Genomic DNA, 23,282 nt, shown 5'->3' with positions numbered 1-23,282 from the left:
AGTTGACCACCTTCTTTAGTCAGTGACAATATTTTACAATATATTATTCCATTATATATTTTGCTTTGGTTTATAGTTTGTTAAAAAAGTGTGCATGTGCATACTTCTGCAGAATTTGTTACGTTGTATTGTACGTTTTGAAATGTGTTCAATAGACCAAAAGGAATCCAGTAAAGATGGAATGCTAGATGAGGACGGAATAAAATATATAAAAACAATTGCTGCAGAAAAGAGGTTCATTAGAATATCTTTTGTCGGGGAGTTGGTTGACACCTCATCACACTAAACAGAACAAAATTAAATACTTCAAAAAACAACAAAACAAAGTTCGGTAGACCTCATGAACATTCGTGCAAACTACGCGTCAAACTTCAAATGAAGAGCGCAGAAATAAATAATTGCTAGGGGGAGCTGTTTATTTATTGATGAAGGATTTTTTTCCTCTAACATCAAAGGCAGGTTGACACTTTCGGTGTGTACATGAAAGCGCGAGAACTCGAAGGATCGAATGTGCGTATGATGTGTTTTACAGTGACAGCAGAATCAGGTGTCATCGAAGTGACTTCTGTCGTGGTTTGGTTTTCTGTCCCTCTTCTAGTCTTTCTCTCAGCTTGTTTTGTGTTTCCTGATTCATTTTTAAACTATCCTTCAATGTATATCAGTTCACTGTTTCTGCCCACGTGCTGTTCTACATCCATCTAAAGTTTCTTACTTTTTCATTACCATGCCAGCCTGTTTGTTTTTGGACTTTTTGGATTCAGCCTGTTGGCTCCTTTTGTTTTTGTTTTTTTCTTGCCTGTTAGTTTTTGAACTTAAAACAACTTGACACTATATTCTCAAAATGACAATCAGTAGAACTTTAAATACAGACCTCTCTCGCTTAAAAGACGTCCGTTTCATAGAACTCAGAAAACTTTGATTTTCCAAAAACAATAATTGTTTTAATATTGACAAGAAGCAATGTAAATGTTGCTATATTGAATTTAATGCAATACTCACATGCCATATATAGATTAAAAAAATGATTAGTAGGTTTAATAATTACTAAGAGAGCCTCCATATAGATAAGACAAATGTAGCACGTCTGAGCTACTGTGGAGGTTCCTTGGAGACAGATGACACACTCAGTCAGACGTTCGGGTGTAAAATGCCTTTATTTGCCCGGCCCACACAACAATGTCTCTGTGCAAACGCTTTCTCCTGCTCCCCTTTATAGGGGAGAGCTCATCAGTTCACCTCCAGCTCAGCTGTGTTCATCAGTTCACATTCGGCTCAGCTGTGCTCATTACACCTTCCCGGCACCGTTCGCTGAACCACTCCTCCCACTCTCTACCCCCTGCAGCTGAGCTAACCACACCCCGCCGCCACAACAAAATGTAAGCAAATTCTTTATACCTACAGGTCTAACTGTAACAAATATTTACAGTGTCAACAATAGTGCCAAATTCAGTATCCCTACCGGTCCCTGTGTTTTCCCCCCCAATCGCTTTTCCTCGTGTTTTCCGTCATTCCTCGTCTTTGTTTTGGTCTGTCATGTGCTGCCTTCAGACTCCTCCCACTACCACTGCTCTGATCAGCTGGCACAGCTGCGTCCAATCCCGCTAAAAACCGCCTGGCAGTATATCAACCCCCGCTCCTGCACTCCACAGTCTGCATGAAATTACAGGCACCATTGTGTTTGTGACTTTGGGGTGGCACATTGTTGTCCTGATTTCTTGGCTTTATCTTTTATAATTATTTTTGATGTATGTGACAGCTTTTCATAAATGTATTGATTCAGAATAATGTTGACTTTTAATTAGTGTTGCTATTATCCATAACTTCTTTTAGACTGATACCTGGGTGGTGCCCTATAATTATTAATCCTTATAAATATTATTGAACCTTGTGACACTATACAACTAATTTCCGTGTGCATGGAAGAAACACTGTTAACATTAACAAATTGAAATCTATCTGTTAGAAATAATTTGAGTCAACCTAGTGCAGTTCCTTTAATCCCTTTATAATGTCGAGAATCCATTTTAAAGTCTGAAATAGTACAAAACAGACACAATGTAAATCTTTGTCCTTAGATTTTGATAAACAAAAAATTACAAATAATAAAGTCGCATCAATTATTTTATAGAATAAAGTTGTTGTTTTTTTAAAGGAAGGAAGAAGGCAGAAAATATTCAGAGTGAAAGAAATGCACTGTATGATGGGTTTTGTGTTGTCCTAAGGCAAAATTAAAAAGCTTAAATTTAAAATGCAATTCATCCACAAGTAACAATAGTGGTTATAATCATTTTAATAAATGTATTTGTCTTTATTAACCCAGAATTTGCTGATACATCCAAAATGAACAAAAAGTATTTAGAGCCATAATGTTCATTCTATGAAAAGTTTGGAGGTCTTATATTTTACAATTGTCCTCATTTATAACATAGTAAGGCCGATCCACCTTAACATTCCTAATCTAGAGATTTAGTGTATATTCACACATTTAATGGAAATTCTAGATGTACACACTTCTTTTTTTCTTTAAAAAAAAAAAATTGGTGATGTGGTTTTGGAAGCCTGAAGAACACTCAAGGATGTGTGTATAGAATTAGGCTATATAGCCCTTAATGTTGGAGTTGCTGTCCAGCTGGTTCAGATCATTGTTGTTTTTCTTGTTGTCTTGTCTTGTCTGTCCCTGGAGACTCTTCTTTACAACCTGTTACTAGTTCCTCTTTGCTTTTGTCTTCTTTCCTGAAAAAGACAAATAGTACACCATTAATTCACAAAATACAGGAGCAATATATTCTATGTAAATGAGATGGGGACAGTTGAATAATAAATGGAAGTTTAAACAGCACTATAGACACTCTGAACCAATAGGACAACAAATTCTAACTGACTGGCTGCTCATTAGGTAGAACTGTGTATTACAACTCAACATAAAAGTGGTGATACATTTTTTTTTCCTCAGGTTGATGCTAGAGTAAAGTTCTAACTTTATTGACCCCAGTGAATTAATTTAGCTGTTCATTATGAGATTAAAATATTTCTTGTGTAAATGTGAGATCAAGGTTTCATCAAAAGTATTAGAAATCATCGTGTGTGTCAAATTTCTGATCAACCTGGGCAGTATTTTATTTTTTTTTAGGTTATTTTGCTCTCTTTAACCAACATTGCCAGCGACATGTTTTTAGTCACACTAGTGGTCGGGCTTTGGGGTTGGCATTCTAGGCTCGTCCACCTATTTAGTCCAGACTAAAATATCTCAACAACTACAGTGGATTGCGATGAAATTTGGTAAATGGATTCATGGTCCCTAGATGATGAATCCTAAAAACTATGGTATTCTCCTGACAATTTATATAGCACTTCCATGAGGTTGATTTCTGTGATTTTGTGTGAAATATCCCTCCACAAATTCATTGGCTTGCTAAGATATTTTGTATTTTCATTCATAGTTTCCATAGAAACTGCAATTGTCCTGTTAAATAGATCAATAACTATTATATGAGCTGAAGTTTGGTATGGACGGATATAGTGAAGATGATGTATCCTACTGACTTCTCCGCTTGGACAACCTTGATGATTCAACCTTGTGGATGAATTTGTTGAAACACTTAAACACCAACTGAAAAAATGCTTAATTTCCCCTGAAAAGTGATCAAATTAAAAGCAATTCTCTCATGTATACCTGTATCCCTTTAATATGTCAGAGTAAAGAAAATTATTGCTTCTTCTACAAATTGTAATCCAAAATGGCCTTTACTCATTTGTTGGGACCCCCAGAGGAAAAACAGATAAAATTGGTCTATAGTGATATTTAAAACCCATCCATTATCTATACCTGCTTTATAATGAACAGGTTCACAGGGGGGTGGAGCCTACCTCAGCTCACTTTGGGCAAAAGAGGGGTAACACCCTGGACAGGTCGCCAGTCTATCACAGGGCCAACACTTATAGACAGACGGAAATAAAGACCATTCACGCTCTCATTCACACCTCAGGGCAAATTGTATAACCACCAATTAACCTGAGGTGCATGTTTTTGGATGGTGGGAGGAAGCTGCAGTACCCGGAGAGAACCCACAAAGCCATGCAACATCCATGCACATGCAACATGCAAACTCCACAAAGAGAGGCCCAGGCCTGGATTCGAACCTGGAACCTTTTCGCTGTGAGGCGACAATGCTGACCACCACACCACTGCGCCGCCCATATTCAAAACCAACTGTTTTTGTTTTTTTTCTTTAATTGGTGTCTCGCTGCATTGTCATCTCACAGTAAAAAGGTTCCGGGTTCGAATCCGGGCCTTCCTGTGCGGAGTTTGCATGTTCTCCCTGTGCCTGTGTGGGTTCTCTCCAGGTACTCCGGCTTCCTCCCACCATCCAAGGACATGCACCTCGGGTTAATTGGTGGTTCTACAAATGTCCCTGAGGTGTGAATGAGTGCGTGAATGGTCTTTGTCTCTATGTGGCCCTGTGATGGACTGGCGATCTGTCAGCTGGGATAGGCTCCAGCCCCCCGTGACCCTGTTCAGGATAAAGCGGGTATAGATAATGGATGGTGTCTCGCACGTCTTCAATCTTAAAATCAGTTGTTCAGCCCTTGTAAATGGAAAAAAGTGGTCATTCTGTTGTTTGGTATCATTGTGTGCACCACAGTGGACATGGACCAGAGAAAGCAAAGCAGAGAATTGTCTGAGAAGATCAGACAGAAAATTATACACAAGCATGTTAAAGTTGAAGGCAATCAGACCATGTCCAAGCAACTTGATGTTCCTGTGACGACGGTTGCAAATTGCATAAACAAGTTTATGAAAGAAGAAAATGTTTCTAGAAGCCCTAATCTGAACCCTTTTTGAAGATATACGGGAAAGAGATGAAACATAGAGTCTGGAAAAGGCGCCTTTCAAACCCGAGGCAGCTGGAGCAGTTTGATCTTGAAGACTCGACCAAACTACCTACTGACGGGCACAAAAGTCTCACTGAGAGCTACAGAAGTCATTTATTTGCAGTGATTGTTGTACAACAAAATATCAATTTTGTCATTTTGCCATTTTCATTTGTTTTATTATCTAAAATATTCTGTTCACTCAAAAATCTAAATCAATCAATTGTTTTTGTCAGTTGCAAATTATTTCAGAGAAAATGGTGTTTTCCTTTTTTCACTGAAAGTTTCCAACAAATTCATCCACAGTTGTGTCTGTGTTTTTCAGAGAAATGTCTCAACATCCATTGGACAGATTACCATGACATTTCGTACATACATTCATGACCATTCAGGATAAATTGTATTGATCTAGGTGATCTTTGACTTGTAATGGCATAACGTTTTAATTTGTCCAGTACATGCATATATAATCAAATGGTATAAAACGTTAGACTTTAGTCTAACCTTTGGTTTTTGTCTTGGTTTTTCCAGGACATGGTTTGGAGACAGAAATAGTTTGTTGGCATTCCGCGTTATACAGAGCCTTCTTCAGTGTCCCTGTTCTGGTCCGAGAGCCAGCGCTTGGATCACACTCTCCCCAGCTACCAAACCGATACTTACAGTCAGCTAGAAGAGAGAAGAAAAGAGACACATTTAACACAACAATTATTTAAACTTTGCTGTATGGAAACTGGTAATTGACTGCCAAGTACCTGAATACTTGAGGCAGTGAAAGCAGACATCACAAGTTTCAAATATGCATCCAAGGTTTAGTGTCAGCACAGCTTCACTCTTATTTGTCAAACACAACTTATTATGCAATTTATGAAAATAAACTGTCTGACTGTTTCTGTTCCATCAATGTTAAAAGGTCCTCTTCTCTCAGATATACAGTATGAGGCAAAAATAATGAACCCTTGAAAGACTGGGTGTGTTCAAACTTTTGCTATTTTCCACAATGTGAAACAAATTTGAAAATGGCAAAACTATAAAACAATACATATTGAATTAAGTAGTGAGGAAAAAGTGTTTAACAAAGCAGAATATGTTCCATATTTTAGATTCCTCACAGTAGCTAGAATTGGCCATGATGACAGCTCTCCATACATTATCGGCATTAGAATTTTTCAATAAACAAGTGTGCCATATGAAAAGTTAACTGGTGGAATTTCCTGCCTTTATTTATGTGTTTGAGACCAGCAGTTGTGTCGTGACGAGATAAGTGTTGGTATGTGGCATTGAGCTCTATTCAGTTACTGTATTAATCTGTGTCATTGGAAAGAAGCGCTTGACAAAGTAAAGACAAACAACAGACCTTCCAGTCATAAAGGGCAGTTGAAGAACTTTTAAGTGCAGTCTCAAAGAACTTCTTTGGATTTGGCACTTTTTGTGTATTGTAAAACATGACAACCTCCACTGAGAAGGAAGACCAAGAGTCTTCATTGTCAAACTGCTACAAAGGAACCACTATTCAGGGCGATCAGTAACATCAAGAAATATGAGCAATAAGTACTTTCACCTGATGAGTCAAAATTGTTGGTTCTTCCACCAAGTCCAAGACAAAGTGCATGTATGGTTCCTGCTATGAAACATGGAGCAGAGTGTGTGTGTGTTCCAATTATGGGATTTCTTTTAATTATGATGCAAGTCTATCCTCGCTTTTTAAAGACATACAATTGAATTTTTTTTTATTAGTTTCAGCCTAACAAATATTGTGGCAATATTTCAGATATTTTGTTCAAAACACAGATTTTTATTTTTTTGACTGTGAATGAATGGCAGTGTCGATGTTTTGTCAAAGACATCTATTGTATTGTGATGTCAAGATATCTACAGAGGTTGGCACGCTAACTAGCCCGTCCCGTCATGTAGTACCAACTTGGACCACAAGATGGGATAGTGAGTCACTAAAGTGTCCACTCTGCCAACATAAGAGGAAGAGGAAGTAGCATATTCTAACCTATGATGAACAGACCAGTAAATGCAAACATGGCTGAAAAGTCTTGGCCAAACAGAAGCAGGACAGAAGGCTCCTCCCCCAGCTCGTCCAAATATGGTCACTTACTGTTCCAAACCACTCCGAACTAGCAAAGATGGTGACGGGAAAAAAATCTGAACCATAAAAGATTTGGGTTAAATTTTTTTTGACAAACCAGATTCCAGACTAGCAAAGTAAAAATCTGCTGGTTTCGTAATTGTTTGTGATAAATGGAAATGATAACTTAATAATCTGCATAATCATTTATTTTGTAGCTCTTCATCACATATCTTTGTGTTTATGTACGTTTTACTTCCTGTTTTATTTTATAGTAACTCATCTATTGACATCTTTGTCTCCTTTACTTCCTGCCTTTCCTGTTCTCACCTGTGCCTTGTTTGCCAGTCAGTCCATCTTGTACATATCCTCATCTTTGGCCTTTTCTTCTCTTCAGCTGCCAGATCGTATTTGGTTTTTTTTTTCCCTCACAAGTACATCACTTTCCAGTTTCCTCGTACATGACTTCATGCTGGACTGTTTGACTGCCCCCTGTGTGTTTGTTTGTTTGTTTGCCTGTAACCTGCAGAGCACATGAGTAAAGTTTCCCTTTTTGCTTCAATCTCCACCCACTGTGTCTCCTCTGTGCCGTGCAATTGGATTCTCTCAACTGTAAACTTCACGGTAACTGCAGCAAAAATGGTCCTTTTATGTTGTATTTAGTACCGTTATGGTGGATATGCTGTCTGTTCAGAATCTATGAAGATATTTCTGTGTCTTTATAATGCAAGCAAAACAAAAAAAAAAGCTTTGAAAGCAAATTTCTCACAATGCAATTAAAAATTATGTTCGTAAGTAAAAATATATAAACTGAGAATTAAATTGATTGTGTTGCAAACAGATTTGGTCTTTACAGTTTTGTTAGCTTTGAATTAAGAATTTTGCTTATAAAATTAGACTTTTGGGCTGCAAATTGAAAATCTTTGCTTTCAAGTCAAAGTTGAGTTGGACGTAGTGGGCGGGACACACGCTGGAGACGGGAGTTTTTATTGGTGGATTGGAGCAAAGGTTTTCAATTTGCAGCCAAAAAGTTTAGTTTCATAAGCAAAATTCTTAATTCTATGACCAAAAGTAAATTTGTTTGCAATGCAATCATTTGCATTGAGGATATGTTTGCTTTATCCATTTTTAGCAACACCACCTTAGCAAGAAAACAGTTGAATTGGTCAAACAAGTTCAGAATGCCTGATTTGTGAGCTGCAAAAAAATTGCTTGGGTTTGGTAGATAGCTAGATGACAAAGCACAACTGTTCCAACTGTATATCAGTAAACAACAAAAACCACTCAGTAAAGTTACTCAGAGGTGGACTGTGTAAAGAAATTCTGCCCTGAACTCATTTGGTGGCACCAGACCGAATGCACCCTGAATAAGAGGCACCCAGTTTTCGTTTTTTTTAGCATCCCACCAGGATTTGTCCCAAAATTCCTGATGTTATACTACTACCAGCTGCCTTTACCGACATAGTCACCATCATTAACAACTGTTAATTGGTGATAAGGATGCTGTGAGGGTTTCTTTAAAGCAAAAAAAAAAATCCCCAAAAATATAAAAATATAGAAATAAAATAGAACTTGGTTGAACACAGCTGCGGGTCATTTTGACCCAAGGACAACACGAGGGTTAAACTCCCATTAACCTTCATTCCTTAACTCACCAAAGGTGTCTCCAGGAACGGAAGGCGACATAAATGGCAGCTCTTGTCCTGCTTCTGTTTGGCCAAGACTTTTCAACCATGTTTGCATTTACTGGTCTGTTCATCATAAATTAGAATACGTTACTTCCTCTTCCTCTTATGTTGGCAGAGTGGACACTTTAGTGACTCACTATCCCATCTTGTGGTCCAAGTTGGTACTACATGACGGGACGGGCTAGTTAGCGTGCCAACCTCTGTAGATATCTTGACATCACAATACAATAGATGTCTTTGACAAAACATCGACACTGCCATTCATTCACAGTCAAAAAAATAAAAATCTGTGTTTTGAACAAAATATCTGAAATATTGCCACAATATTTGTTAGGCTGAAACTAATAAAAAAAAATTCAATTGTATGTCTTTAAAAAGCGAGGATAGACTTGCATCATAATTAAAAGAAATCCCATAATTGGAACACACACACACTCTGCTCCATGTTTCATATCAGGAACCATACATGCACTTTGTCTTGGACTTGGTGGAAGAACCAACAATTTTGACTCATCAGGTGAAAGTACTTATTGCTCATATTTCTTGATGTTACTGATCGCCCTGAATAGTGGTTCCTTTGTAGCAGTTTGACAATGAAGACTCTTGGTCTTCCTTCTCAGTGGAGGTTGTCATGTTTTACAATACACAAAAAGTGCCAAATCCAAAGAAGTTCTTTGAGACCGCACTTAAAAGTTCTTCAACTGCCCTTTATGACTGGAAGGTCTGTTGTTTGTCTTTACTTTGTCAAGCGCTTCTTTCCAATGACACAGATTAATACAGTAACTGAATAGAACTCAATGCCACATACCAACACTTATCTCGTCACGACACAACTGCTGGTCTCAAACACATAAATAAAGGCAGGAAATTCCACCGGTTAACTTTTCATATGGCACACTTGTTTATTGAAAAATTCTAATGCCGATAATGTATGGAGAGCTGTCATCCTGGCCAATTGTAGCTACTGTGAGGAATCTAAAATATGGAACATATTCTGCTTTGTTAAACACTTTTTCTTCACTACTCACAATATGTATCATTTCATAGTTTTAGAAGTTATGGAAATTATGAACACTTTTATATCCAGTCTATGGATTCATTCATACATTTGTTAAATTGTAATGTAATGCTCATACTGAGGAGACATCCATTTTTATTTTTAATTTTTTTTTTTTTTTTTATGCAGTCCCATTGTGGGGACTCAACTATCTTTTATGGCATTTGTGTGACTCCATACAATTGAAGTTCCATTTTAGTAAATCATAAAATCTTAAGGAAAAGACTTGGTTTAAGTTTTGGAAGGTTATGATAAAGTCAATGTAATATCCTATGAAGAGATGGGCATATGACTCTGTGTGTGTGTGTGTGTGTGTGTGTGTGTGTGTGTGTGTGTGTGTAGGGGTGTGTGTGTGTGTGTGTTACCTCCAAAGTCTTTTTTCCAGTTGCAAGGCACTCTACATCTCATCTTCTTGGTCTGCTGGTCACATGACCCTTCTCGAAGCCCTGCTCCACAGTCCCCGTTGCTAGGTACACAGTTGCCATAGCGCCAGTCAGAGCATTCGAACCCGGAGTGCGAGGTTTTTTTTTTCTCTGAGGACAGAAATAAGATAGATATATATTTATATATAACTGCTTATTTCAGGCGAATGAAGTTTTAATATTATTCTGTCGTGCATACCACAAGTTCTTTGGGGGCCAGTTGTTGAGATGTTAAGAATGTTAAGATGTTGCAGATGTTAAGAACTTTAACATCTGCTAAAACTATGAGGCAGTTATGGTGCGATGTAGTTCACAGTTATGATGTGCTACCAAAACTGAGAAGTTCATTATTGAAGAACATAAAACAGGGGTCACTTTTATCATAATGTCAGCATTTATTTACTCAGACTGAGTTATAGTTGTACAGTTTTATTTAATTGTGTTAAAAAATTTTAATGTGTGGTAACGTACTGGAAAAAAGACAACAGGGTGAGAAAAAAGACAGAATCTAACCTTTCTTGTTTTTCCCTCCAACCACCATTTCAGTGGTGATGAGAGTGAATAACAGCAGCAGCAGCAGCACAGCCCTCATCCTATAAAAAAAAATAAAAGATTAGTCGTGGGGAAAAAAAACAACAGCATTCGAAAGGGTCACATACGTCACAACTAGTAAACCATTAAGTGTTGACCCACAGCGAAGGCTTATTTCATGTGAAATCATTAACTGCTTCTCTGGCTGCCACTACCACAACTCTAACAACCCGACAGTGGACTTCTGAATACGTGTTGTCTTTACACGAGAAAGCATTGTTTATAAATCTTAATTTTAGAAATCATAGAGCTGAAATCACACACTGTACACATACCATATCATAAATTTTGCCAGTTAGTGGACAAAAAGTGACCTGTTGTTTTGTACCTTTATCTTTTTGTCCTTGCAGTTGTATTTGACATACTTCAGTAATCATTTATTTTCCATTTTTATTAGACATGGATATATATATTGGTTTATAGAGTCTAGTATTTCTAGTCAATTAATTAATTAATTTTAAATTGTAACTCAAAGAGTTATAGACTTCCATTCAATTCAGTTTTATATAGTTATATACAGTGAATTTGACCAGTGGTTTACATGTCATAACCAAGTGAAACAGGTTGTTAAGACATTGTGCTTGAGATATAAATGAAAACATGAACTAGTTTTGGGTTTTCTTTTGTTGTTTTTTTCACATTTCTTTAAAAAAAAAAGATCATGTCCATAATGTAAAGTGGGGTCCTCACTCAGCTTTTTGGGGTTTTAGGCATGACTTGCAAATGGACTAGAAAACTACTGCATGAGCTGTTCTCAGTTCATAGTTGATGAGAACGCTCCAGAACATGGAAGAAATGTCCAGGGCTGTTTGTATAGACGTCATATTTTCACCAAAATTTGCAACAATTTCAATGGGTATGAATAATTTTGGACATTTTAGTAAAAGTGTGTAAAAAAAAACAACCATGGAAATAGTTAGGATCTCTGGCAAAATGTCTAACAATGTTTTGTTGAAGTCATTTATAGATGCTGGAAACTGCAGGTTAAATAATAATTTATTAGATATGAAAATTTGACATGGGTATGAATAGTTTTGGGCTTTACTGTTTATATGTACAGTGGTGTGAAAAAGTGTTTGCCCCCTTCCTGATTTCTTATTTTTTTGCATGTTTGTCACTTAAATGTTTCAGATCATCAAACTAATTTAAATATTAGTCAAAGACAACACAAGTAAACACAAAATGCAGTTTTTAAATGAAGGCTTTTATTATTAAAGGAGAAAAACAATCCAAACCCACATGGCCCTGTGTGAAAAAGTGTTTCCCCCTAAACCTAATAACTGGTTGGGCCACCCTTAGTAGCAACAACTGTAATCAAGTGTTTGTGATAACGTGCAATGAGTCTTTTCCAGCTGTGGATGAATGTTGGCCGACTCATCTTTACAGAGTTGTTGTAATTCAGCCACATTGGAGGGTTTTCCAGCACCAACCTCCTTTTTAAGGTCATGTCACAGCATCTCAATAGGATTCAGGTCAGGACTTTGACGAGGCCACTCCAAAGTCTTCATTTTGTTTCTCTTCATCCATTCAGAGGTGGACTTGCTGGTGTGTTTTGGATCATTGTCCTGCTGCAGAACCCAAGTTGGCTTCAGCTTGAGATCACGAACAGATGGCCGGACGTTCTCCTTCAGGATTTTTTTTGGTAGACGGTAGAATTCATGGTTCCATTTATCACAGCAAGTCTTCCAGACCCTGAAGCAGCAAAACAGCCCCAGACCATCACACTACCACCATATTTTACTGTTGGTATGAGGTTCTTCTTCTGAAATGCGGTGTTACTTTTACTCCAGATGTAACGGGACACACACCTTCCAAAAAGTTCAACTTTGTTCTCGTCAGTCCACAGAGTATTTTCCCAAAAGTCTCGGGGATCATCAAGATGTTTTCTGGAAAAAATGAGACGAGCCTTAATGTTGTTTTTGGTCAGCGGTGATTTTGGTCTTGGAACTCTGCCATGCAGCCATTTCTGCCGAGTCTCTTTCTTCTGGTGGAGTCATGAACACTGACCTTAACTGAGGCAAGTGAGGCCTGCAGTTCTTTGGATGTTGTTGTGGGATCTTTTGTGACCTCTTGGATGAGTCGTCTCTGCTCTCTCGGGGTAATTTTGGTCGGCCGGCCGCTCCTGGGAAGGTTCACCACTGTTCCATGTTTTCTCCATTTGTGGATAATGGTTCTCACTGTGGTTCTCTGGAGTCCCAAAGCTTTAGAAATGGCTTTAGAACCTTTTCCAGACTGATAGATCTCAATTACTTTCTTTCTCATTTGTTCCTGAATTTCTTTGGATCTCAGCATGATGTCTATCTTTTGAGGATCTTCTGGTCTACTTCACTTTGTCAGGCAGGTCCTATTGAAGTGATTTCTTGATTGAGAACAGGTGTGTCAGTAATCAGGCCTGGGTGTGGCTCGAGAAATTGAACTCAGGTGTGATAAACCAGTTAAGTTGTGTTTTAACAGGAGGGGGCAAACACTTTTTCACACAGGGCCATGTGGGTTTGGATTTGTTTTCTCCCTTAATAATAAAAACCTTCATTTAAAAACTGCATTTTGTGTTTACTTGTGTTGTCTTTGACTAATATTTAAATTTGTTTGATGATCTGAAACATTTAAGTGTGACAGACATGCAAAAAAATTGGAAATCAGGAAGGGGGCAAACACTTTTTCACACAACTGTAACATCAAATCACAACAAAGGTTATCTCAAGGCCCTTAACGTTATAAAGCCCTTACAGACCTTAACAACATTTTAGAAAGGAACCTAATAATTCAACAATTCCCACATGAGAAGAAAATGATAGAAGAAAATAAACATTAATTTCGCAGGAAAAAAACGTTTTAGCAAATTTATAAACATTTTTTTTAATTTATAAAGCTTTAATTTCTACATAACGTGTGCCAGTCCTTCTGTTTCACCCTGCTGCAATTAACCAGAGTAAAACATTCAGAAAGCACATCAGAAATTACATTCAAAATGCTTTTCTAAAACTGAAACCAATGCATGATTTTTTTTTACAAAGTACTAAATTCCAAAATTCTAATTCAGCCACAGCAGGTGCAGACAAACTAGATTTTGCCAAACAAGTATTTCAAAGTTCAAGCAGGAATGTTGCTGTAATCTGTTTTAACATAATTTAGTTGGCTTTGCTTAACATTTTCCAAATTCAAATAGATTTCCCCCCCCTCCCCCCCCCCCAAAAAAAAAAAAACCCACATAGTCCTAATGGAAAGGCCACACTTAAAGTCTAAGTTTTTTTTCTCTTTTTATGACAGTGATACACAGTAAAATGGAGCTTTTACACACCAACTAGGCTGCAATTATGCACTGCTGCTCTAATAACCTGTCCAGGGACCGATATTGAGAAGCACCATAGCGGCTCTAAAGAGGAAATCCTCCAAAGCTTTTTCCAGGATCAACTCAAGTAGCAAGAAGGGGAATAAAAAATAGTGATGAAAATAAACTTGAAATGTCTATCAAGACCATGGCCATGCAGTCTTCTTTATCCAGATGATACAAAAACTTATATTGCTGATTATGATGCGTTAAAATATGATAAGTATGCTGAGTGAAAAATGTCAGTTTACTGTATTGTCTTTACTTCCCAACCGCTGGCTTCTGATTGACTACCTGAAACAATTAAGACCACTCGGTGTGAAGGTCAACATTGTTGTTGAGAGGCTGGATTTCAGGTCAGAGGTCAATAACTGTTTGTTCAAGGATATCAAACTGGGAGTGACCCCAAGAGGAGGGGTCATGGAGCCACTGCAGGAAAGTCATTGGTGACCAGGAGAAGGAGTTTTGTTAATTCCAATAGAATTCAGTTGGACTTACTTTGATTAGTTTTATGAGTAGCTTCCTTTGTACTGTAAAATATTGATTATATTAGATTTATATTTTGCTTGGGTGTGGAGGAATTGTTTTTCAGCCATGGCAGACTGGCAGTACAATTTAGAAAACAAGTCTTTTAATTCAAACCATTTCCCAGTACAAGGCTAACCAAAGTATATAAATCACAGACTGGATATAAAAGTGTTCGTGTTCAGGTCTGTAAAATGGTTCCGATCCAGAAGTGTCTTCAGCTGCAATACCAGCGAGTACCACTAGAGGTCGGCTCCAAAAAGTCTCCGGCTCCACAGACTCCCATTCAACTTCTCTCATCAAATCCAAAGTGAATTAAAACTGCAAGCAGTGATGTATGGGCCCTCACACTCTGGCGCGCCGCCTCCCCGAAGCCGTCTCCCCGAAGCCGTCTCTCCGACGTGCAGTGCGCGAGGGACCGCGTATACCCGCTTGAAGTTGCTATTTTTGTCTCGTGTCCTGTTTCCAGCAGGGGGTGCTGGCGAGCCGTTTGGCCACGCCCACTCGCAAAACACATATCACATGTATCGTCTCACCACGCCGGATGTATGTCACAGGTTTCGTGAGGTTTCAAGCATCCTTTGACCTTAAACATCAACTTCCTGTGTCACGGCGAGACATCAAACTTTGCCACATCGTCACGGCGACGCCCATTGACAAAGTCGAACGAATGTCTCAATATATCATCAACTACATGTTTAGGTTGTTGTGACCCGACTTTAGGTTCGTGTGATCAACCAGCTCGCCGTAGAATGTGAAAGTATGAAAAGTGTCATTTCCAGTGGCCAGCAGGGGGCGCTATGACTATGAGCGAATATTACCCCACAGGGGTCTTCAGGGCGGGGCTGTTATCATACCTGTGATGTTTGGAGAAGGTCGGTCCATGTACATAAGATTTAAAGCAACTCGTAGTTTCATGGCGAGACGTTCAAAATGGCCGCCTCATAGGCACACACATCGATGAAAACGAATTATTTATACAACTTTTAATCTCAAACATGTTTTCTATCCATAGAACTTAAATTCAAGTCGGTCCGACAAAATCGCTCGGAGGAGATCGACAAAGTACAACGTGTCAGAATCGCCCAAAATGGCGACTAAATTCAAAATAGTGGACTTCCTGTCGAGTTGACGTAACGGTGCAATGTCACTTTTTTGTGCGTCTTTGTGTATCACGTGTCCACAGGATTTCATGAATTTAGGTAAATGTGGGCGCCGGGGCATCTCTGTAGGGGGCGCTCTCGAGCCGTTTGGCCGTGCCCACTCGCAACTCCACTAGAAAACGAATTTTTCAGACAAATGTGTTTCCACTTTGATGAGTTTTAGAATATGATAAAGCCTCCAAAAAGGTAAATCACTTTACGTAAGAAGAAGAACATTTTTACGAAATACAATAGGGTTTTCGCACCGATGCTCGGGCCCTAAAAAGACCTGTTTTTGGGGGCGTGCCTGTTTGTCTGTTTTTCTTTGAACCAGATTCCGGTGATCACTAAGTTGACAAAGCTTCACAATGTTTCTGGCGCCCTTTGGTTTTAATTCTTATAGTGACTTTTAAGAAACAGTTTAATTTAAACCCATTTTATCTGTAATTTCATTGTAGATTTAAAAACTAAATTTGATGTCCTACTTGGCAGCAACCCACTGACTTCTTTCATCTAAATCAAACACTAGGTTTGATTTAAAAATCGAGGTTTGTTTACATCTAAAATCTCAGTTCAATTCATACTTCTCTTACCTTACAACTCCACTTTCCAAAACATTTCTATTCTATTCTTTTCTATTTCAATTAATGTCTGTCCGCACCACACCACATCCAAATCAAAAGTCTTGCTGTCATTTTTTAAGGTTCCACCAATATGACTTTTTTTTTATCATTAATTAATATTTCTGTTTGACTTCATGTTCTTAACACCTGATCGAAACTGTTCTTTAAGCAGATACAGGAATAAATCTTTTTTTAGAGTGTACCCCCGCAGGATAATCAAAACATTGTGAAAATCGATCATGTGTATGGAAGAAAATTTGAAATACAGTATAGTTCTAATAACTTAAGCTCCTTTTTTTATTGGTAGCAGCGAGCTGTTGACAGACAGAATCTGGAGCCAGACTCTGGACCTGAAGCCGTCATTTAGCAAAACCTTCCCTCACAATAGCCTATGTTTTTTGCTTTACCTCGCAATAACTTAGGTATCCCTTGACTGGCGATACTACGTCCCGCCCACCGATAGCTGTAACCTGACTGCACCACAGGCCTGTCAATCAAACAGACACGCCCCCAAAAACAGGTCTTCTTGAATCTTCTTTTCTAATGAATGAGGGATTATTTTCAGATGGACCTCCAGAAAACTAATAAGAAGGAGTGACTTTAGCTAACAACACCGAGATAACTGATGGACACATTTTATTCACTTTGGATTTGATGAGAGAAGTTGAATGGGAGTCTATGGAGCCGGAGGCACCAATACTGGTGGTATTGCAGCTTAAGGCACTTTCTGCATTGACCTAATTTTTCAGAGCTGGAAGAACACTATCCAATTCGAGTATATACTGTGAGGACAAATGAATGGATACGAATGTACCTTCATATACAAAAAGTAGAGCGTGAAAAAAGAGAAAGGCCAACAGACAGTAGAAAACTGTATCCATAATACACAACGCCATCTTAATAAAGCCAATATTGGTATAAATACTGCAAAAGTTCATAATGTACATCATTTAATAACATTTGAATTTGCTTATACTTAAATTGAGATTTTTTTTTTTTTTTTGCTTATGTTGGGTTAAGTGGGTAATCTCTGACAAACAATATTTCAACATAACTTTACAAATGTCAATTCTGAGTGTTGTCATTTTGTAATAAATATTTAATATTGCAAAAGTACTTGAAACAGATCGTTCGGGGGTGTTTGCGGATAAAGAAACATAAACAGGATGATTTTTTTTTAAGATGTGAGATTTCTGGTCAACGTGTTAAGGATGGGAAGAAAAGAAACGCAACAAAGAAGAAGCCACAGTCAACAAGCACTCCCTTGAGTGACTTTCTTCTCTCCGCTCTGATTATCTCTGTCAGTGCCTAGAGCTGCATCTGCCATACGACGCAACAGAAAAGAAAAAAAAAAAGATGGTAAAATCAGTCCCGAAACCACAGTCTGACTTCCCTGTCAACACTAAAGCGGACGAGGAGAAGATTGTCTTTGGGGCATGACGGTATACAAAGTTACTTCCAGTGAAATGAGTGCATCAGAGAAAAGGAAGGAATAAATGCTTTCCTTCTTCTTCGTCAGCCTCTAAAACAAAGATTACATTATATTACCCAGTTGGCATTTTATATTCTTTTCCGCTGTCATTTAAGAGTCAGTTACACTCTCGCATTAGCCCTCATATGCCACTGAAGACGTCCGTCACGTCGCGTTTTGATCACGTTTCCTTGATTTCTGTTCTTCTATCGAGAGTAAACAGTGTTGTACGGCTTCTTTTCCCTCCGTTTTGTGGTTATTGTTGTCGTTTCCTACTTTGTGCCGCAGCCTGTAGACAAAGTTAATACAACCTGCTGTGTTTTAGTCATAAAAACATGAATCCTCCTATTTATTGCATAACTATTTCCCATACCGTGTCTGTAGCGGGAGGAAAATGTATTTCTTGTCCAAATTGAGAGACCACGGGGTTAGACCGTGATGTAGTGATATGTTTTACAATCTGAAGTTTGCACACGGGTGTTTTATTTTGAAAATTGACTCGAATTAAACTTTGTGTTCTCGATTTATTTATTTTTATTTCTCTTTTTTAGTCAGTTTTGAGCCGCTTCTGGGACGCTGGTGAGACGGACCGCGGGGAATCATTGACTTTAACGAGGCCGAACCATTTGCATTGGAGACGGAACTGGTGGAAAATAGCCTTTCTGTCAGGAGTCCTGTTTTCCTGTTTTACCCCCGATCACCTCTCCTCCTGTGTCCCATCAGTCCCCTGTCTGCTTGTGTCCTGTGTCCTCCTCTCCTCACCTCCCGTGGCCACGCCCCTCACCGGTCCCAGCAGCTACAGTCACTCACCCCAGATCACCACCTGCAGGTGTGCTGCATCTCCCTGATCACCTCCCCGGACTATATGTACCCTGCCCCTGCACTCCTCTGGTGGTCGGTGCATTACTACTACTACTAGCAACAGCTTGACGACGGCGAGTTACTGCGAGTACAAGTTGTGCACCCAAAGACCAACAGTCACCCGTCCGTCACCCGTCCGTCCTGTTCCCGTTCCCGTTCCTCCTGCTCCTGTTCCACCTGCAGAGCTACCTGTTGGAGTCACCAGTCGGTTGAGTTTCCCGCCCGACTCGGATGATATAGACTCTGTTTTTCCAACGGACCTGTCCGCGGTTCTGTCCGATGTCCTGCCGGCTGTGTCTCCCCAGATCTGTCGGTTGAGTTGCCCTCCCGACTGGGAAGCAGATTGACGTTGTAGGTACCGCCTTTTCTTTGTTTGTTTGTTTGTTTGTTTTTGTTTATTGGAATAAAGACTGTATTTTGGAACCGATACCCAAGTCTGTGAGCCTGCATTTGGGTCCTGGTAAACACCACCTCATAACAGAATGAACCGACCAAGGATGGACCCAGCGGCCACAGACTCGGGTCCGAGGTACATGACTTTATTTCAATATTTTTCCAGTCAGGCCCGCCGGAATGATCCTGTTCCCGTTGAACCCAGGACTGGGTTTGAGGGAACCCGCCTGGCCTTCTGGGACCCCCCCAGAAGGAGGCGACACCGGGATCACCGGCCATCCGGTCCTGCTACGCCCTTGGTCTCTGGACAGGTAGCAGTCAGTCACCACGAGCGAGCCCACAGCCCCATCCGTCGCCACGAGCGAGCCCACAGCCCCGTCAGTCGCCACTACAGACTCTCTACCCCCGAAGCGCCGGCGAGCGACCCAGACGCCATTCAGGACAGGGAGTTGGCCCGCAGGATCCTGCAGGCCCTGCCTCCAGCTGCAGCAAACGATCCAGATGCCATCCGGGCCAGGGAGTTGGCCCGCAGGGTCGTGCAACGTGGCCTATGCGGCAGTAGCGCTGCTCCTCCGTTTCCTGTCGCTGAATGGGTCGTCGACGCCCTGTCTTCAGCTCCTGCATCCTCCGGGGCGGTCGACGCTCTGCCCTCTGGCGTGGCCGACGCCCCGCCTCCAGCTCCTGCTGCCTCCGGGTGGGTCGACGCCCCACCTCCAGCTCCGGTCTCCGGCGCGGTCGACGTCCCACCTCCGGGTCCGTCCTCCGGCGCGGTTGTCGCCCCACCTCCAGCTCCTGCTGCCTTCAGGTGGGTCGAAGCCCTGCCTCGTCATCATCCCCCGGAGGGGTTCCCCAAGCCCGTCCCGCCCCGCCCTGTGGCCGTCCTCTGGAACGGTCACCTCAGTCCGTCCTGCCCCATGCCTGTCCTCCGTCCACCTAGGTTTCCCTTCTCGTGTCTTGTGTTGTTGTGGTCCTCCGTCCCTCCTCCGGTCCCCCCTCCTCCCACCCGGTCCGGTCCTGTTTTGGTCGCCGAGAGGCTCCCTTTGAGGGGGGGCGGGGGGTACTGTCATGATTCCTGCTTTCCTCCGTTTTATCCAGATCACCTCTCCTCCTGTGTCCCCTCAGTCCCCTGTCTGCTTGTCCTGTGTCCTCCTCTCCTCACCTCCAGTGGCCACGCCCCTCACCAGTCCCAGCAGCTACAGTCACTCACCCCGGATCACCACCTGCAGGTGTGCTGGATTTCCCTGATCACCTCCCCGGACTATATGTAACCTGCCCCTGCACTCCTCTGGTGGTCGGTGCATTAGTTAGTACTACTACTAGCAACAGCTAGATGATGGCGAGTTACTGCGAGTGCGAGATGTTCACCACAAGGACCGCCAGTCACCCATCCGTCCCGTTCCCGTTCCTCCTGCTCCTGTTCCTCCTGCAGGGCTACATGTCGGAGTCACCAGTCGGTTGAGTTTCCCTCCCGACTCGGAGGATATAGATTCTGTTTTTCCAACGGTCCTGTCCGCTGTTCTGTCCGATGTCCTGCCGGCTGTGTCTCCCCGGATCAGTCGGTTGAGTTGCCCTCCCGACTGGGAAGCAGATTGACGTTGTAGGTACCACCTTTTGTTTTTGTTTGTTTGTTTTTGTTTATTGGAATAAAGACTGTATTTTGGAACCGATACCCAAGTCTGTGAGCCTGCATTTGGGTCCTGGTAAACACCACCTCATAACACTTTCATCCCATTTGCATCCAATGAGAGGGAAAAATTTGCCGCCACTACCACCAACAGTACGCTTCCAGATTCAGACAAATATACCAAGTGAACCAAACGGACAGTAATAGAAGTCCATGCTTACCATAGCTGAGACTACTCAGTACAACAAATCCATATAATTGGCTGGAGCTTTAGATTGAGCTTCAGATGTACCAGAGTTGGTTGGTTGGTCGACTTAAAGAGTCGTTTCTGTAGATTGGTTGATAGTCTAGATAGCACCCAGACCTTTTTATATTATTTCTGATACTGGAAAAATATACACGAGTTGGTAGATTCTTCTTAATTTACTGTAAAACAAGATACATATGGCACATTTATCCCAGTAAGTAAAGTAAAACCGAAACGGAGATAAACATATGCTTACGATCATGTTAATTGTAAGTACAAATGCTATTACTAGAAAAAGGCGAAAGACCGAGGCACCAAAGGTGGAGGATTTGATTGATGTCATGCAAATCATATATGTAATGGAAAAGCTGACTTCCTCCACTAAACTGGAAGTGGACAAAGTCAATAGAATTTGGAAAAAATTTATTAAATGTATGTCGTCTACAAGAGCCGACTTTAAAAGATGGAGGTTGGAAAACTGGAGAACTCTTTTGGTTCACCGCTACAGGTGTTAATAGGTTCTACTAATCATTTTCTGTTCTTGTTTTATCTATCATTAAGTCTTATTTCACACTTCTACCTCAAGCAAGATAAGTGATTGTTTAAAACTGCTAAAAAGGAGATCAAAGTATAAGTGTTTGCCCAAATTTAAATGGGTTGTGTACTGTTGTTTGTAAAAAGAAAAAAAAATGGTATGGGATGGAAATTGTTTGCTGGATGTTTGAAAATCAAGTAAGAAGGAATTACAAAAAATAACATTTATGCAGACTACAGCTTATTATTAAATCTGCTTGATACCTGCACATTAAAATCTGACACTATAAATCAACACCGTTAACTGTATATAAAAGTATTCGTAGCTTCCTGGTCTGAAAAATCATGTAAATCATAATGATGATGCTTTGTGGTTTTAGCGGAATTCTCCATTTGACTTGCTAAAATAAATGGCTGCTCCCTGTTTGGCTATTATAATAAATAATAAATTAAATAAATAAATATATGACGGATTAAATATGCAGTCACAAATACAACTTTGGGTATTTAATGCACTGATCAATGCTGTAGCAACGAATTCTGTTTTGGCACTGAAGTTATTGTGACATCTAACAATAGACTGTTTCTAAAAGAGTTCGTAGCTTCAGGTCTGTAAAATGGTTCCGATCCAGAAGTGTCTTCAGCTGCAATACCAGCGAGTGCCACTAGAGGTCGGCTCCAAAAAGCCTCCAGCTCGATAGACTTCATAGAATTCAACTTCTCTCATCAAATACAGAATCAATCAAATTTCTTCACGTCCAAATTCTGAACTCGAGTACACAAATTAATTAAAACGTGGGAACTAAATGCTATTTCGTACGAACGATTTAAATTTTTTTTTTTTTTTTTAATTATCTTTATGGCCACTTCCGGGCTCCATAGATATTAATCAATAAGATTAGTAAGTAATCAGGAAATATTCACACACACACACACAGGCATTGCTAAGAAACGAACAGCTCAACACCATGAAGCTACTTCTATCAGCAGGAAACAACAACAAAATGTATTTCTATCATTTTCAATCAAAACCCCAAAATATGCTAAAACAGCTGACCTGCTGCGCCTGCACACACACATTTATACACATCTTCAATGCTTCTCTGTCAGCGTGAGCACAACACACTGATGCAAAGACGCCACAACGTGTGTGTGTGTGTGTGTGTGTGTGTGTGTGTGTGTGTGTGTGTGTGTGTGTGTGTGTGTGGCACAGAAGAGCTTAACTCGTATTTTAAAAGTTGAGATTTGGGGGGAACGGCACGGCAAATAAGTCTGTTGATTACATTCACACTAATAAAAAGGCGGCAGGCTTATTATGATAAGCGCCAAAAGAAAAGGATTAGAGAGGTAGTCATGGAGGAATATAAGGATGAAAATGTGTGTGTGTGTGTGTGTGTGTGTGTTTTAATTCATGTTCTTTGCACAAGCGAAAGAAGTCAAAGTAATTAAAAGAAAAATTAAAAAGGAAGCTGCCAGGGGGGAAACTTTTCAAAAGTTGTTTTTGAAGTTAAAACTCTTTAAAATAGTAGAATTTACTAAATAAAGTTTGAGACAGTTGAGAAATAACATTCATGTTAGGATGAGCTGAAATGTAGAGAGCACTTACTTGTTTTACCAGTCAGTTGTAGAGTCAGGGGGGGAAAAGGTTTTGTCTCTCTTCGTTCCTGATGTCTCTCATTCATGCACCTCCCCTATCCTCCCCACCCCCACCCCTTCCCCCTTTTATGCTTTTGTCTCTGAAACCAGTTCATTCTGGCTGCATTAGTGCCAGTCACCTCACGCCCTCAAAACAGCCACAATGTCCCTGCAAATACATGGGAGTTCCCACAC

General features: G+C 40.2%; 2 protein-coding genes across 2 annotated transcripts in view; one reads left to right on the top strand and one right to left on the bottom strand.

The window, feature by feature from the left end:
* Positions 1-18,412, top strand: part of LOC138213939 (muscarinic acetylcholine receptor M4-like) — a 94,102-nt gene extending 75,690 nt beyond the window's left edge. Inside the window, exon 8 of the transcript XR_011179583.1 lies at positions 18,345-18,412. The gene's annotated coding sequence lies outside the window, so the exon portion shown is untranslated. The remainder of the gene's footprint in view (positions 1-18,344) is intronic.
* On the bottom strand, positions 1,136-23,148 carry mdka (midkine a). The gene is made up of 5 exons (XM_069175269.1): positions 23,059-23,148; positions 10,627-10,706; positions 10,057-10,224; positions 5,377-5,538; positions 1,136-2,733 (listed from the first exon to the last, which is right to left on the bottom strand). The coding sequence occupies exons 2-5, from the start codon at positions 10,703-10,705 to the stop codon at positions 2,705-2,707; spliced, it is 438 nt and encodes a 145-aa protein (XP_069031370.1). The 5' UTR covers position 10,706; positions 23,059-23,148; the 3' UTR covers positions 1,136-2,704.
* Positions 23,149-23,282: the final 134 nt, after the last annotated feature.

This window comes from Embiotoca jacksoni, unplaced genomic scaffold, assembly GCF_022577435.1.
Source record: "Embiotoca jacksoni isolate LCO1_2020_lvr unplaced genomic scaffold, fEmbJac1.0.p SCAF_65, whole genome shotgun sequence".
NCBI lineage: Eukaryota > Metazoa > Chordata > Actinopteri > Embiotocidae > Embiotoca > Embiotoca jacksoni.
Note: the sequence above shows the minus strand (reverse complement) of the source record. Positions and strands in the feature narration are given on the sequence as shown.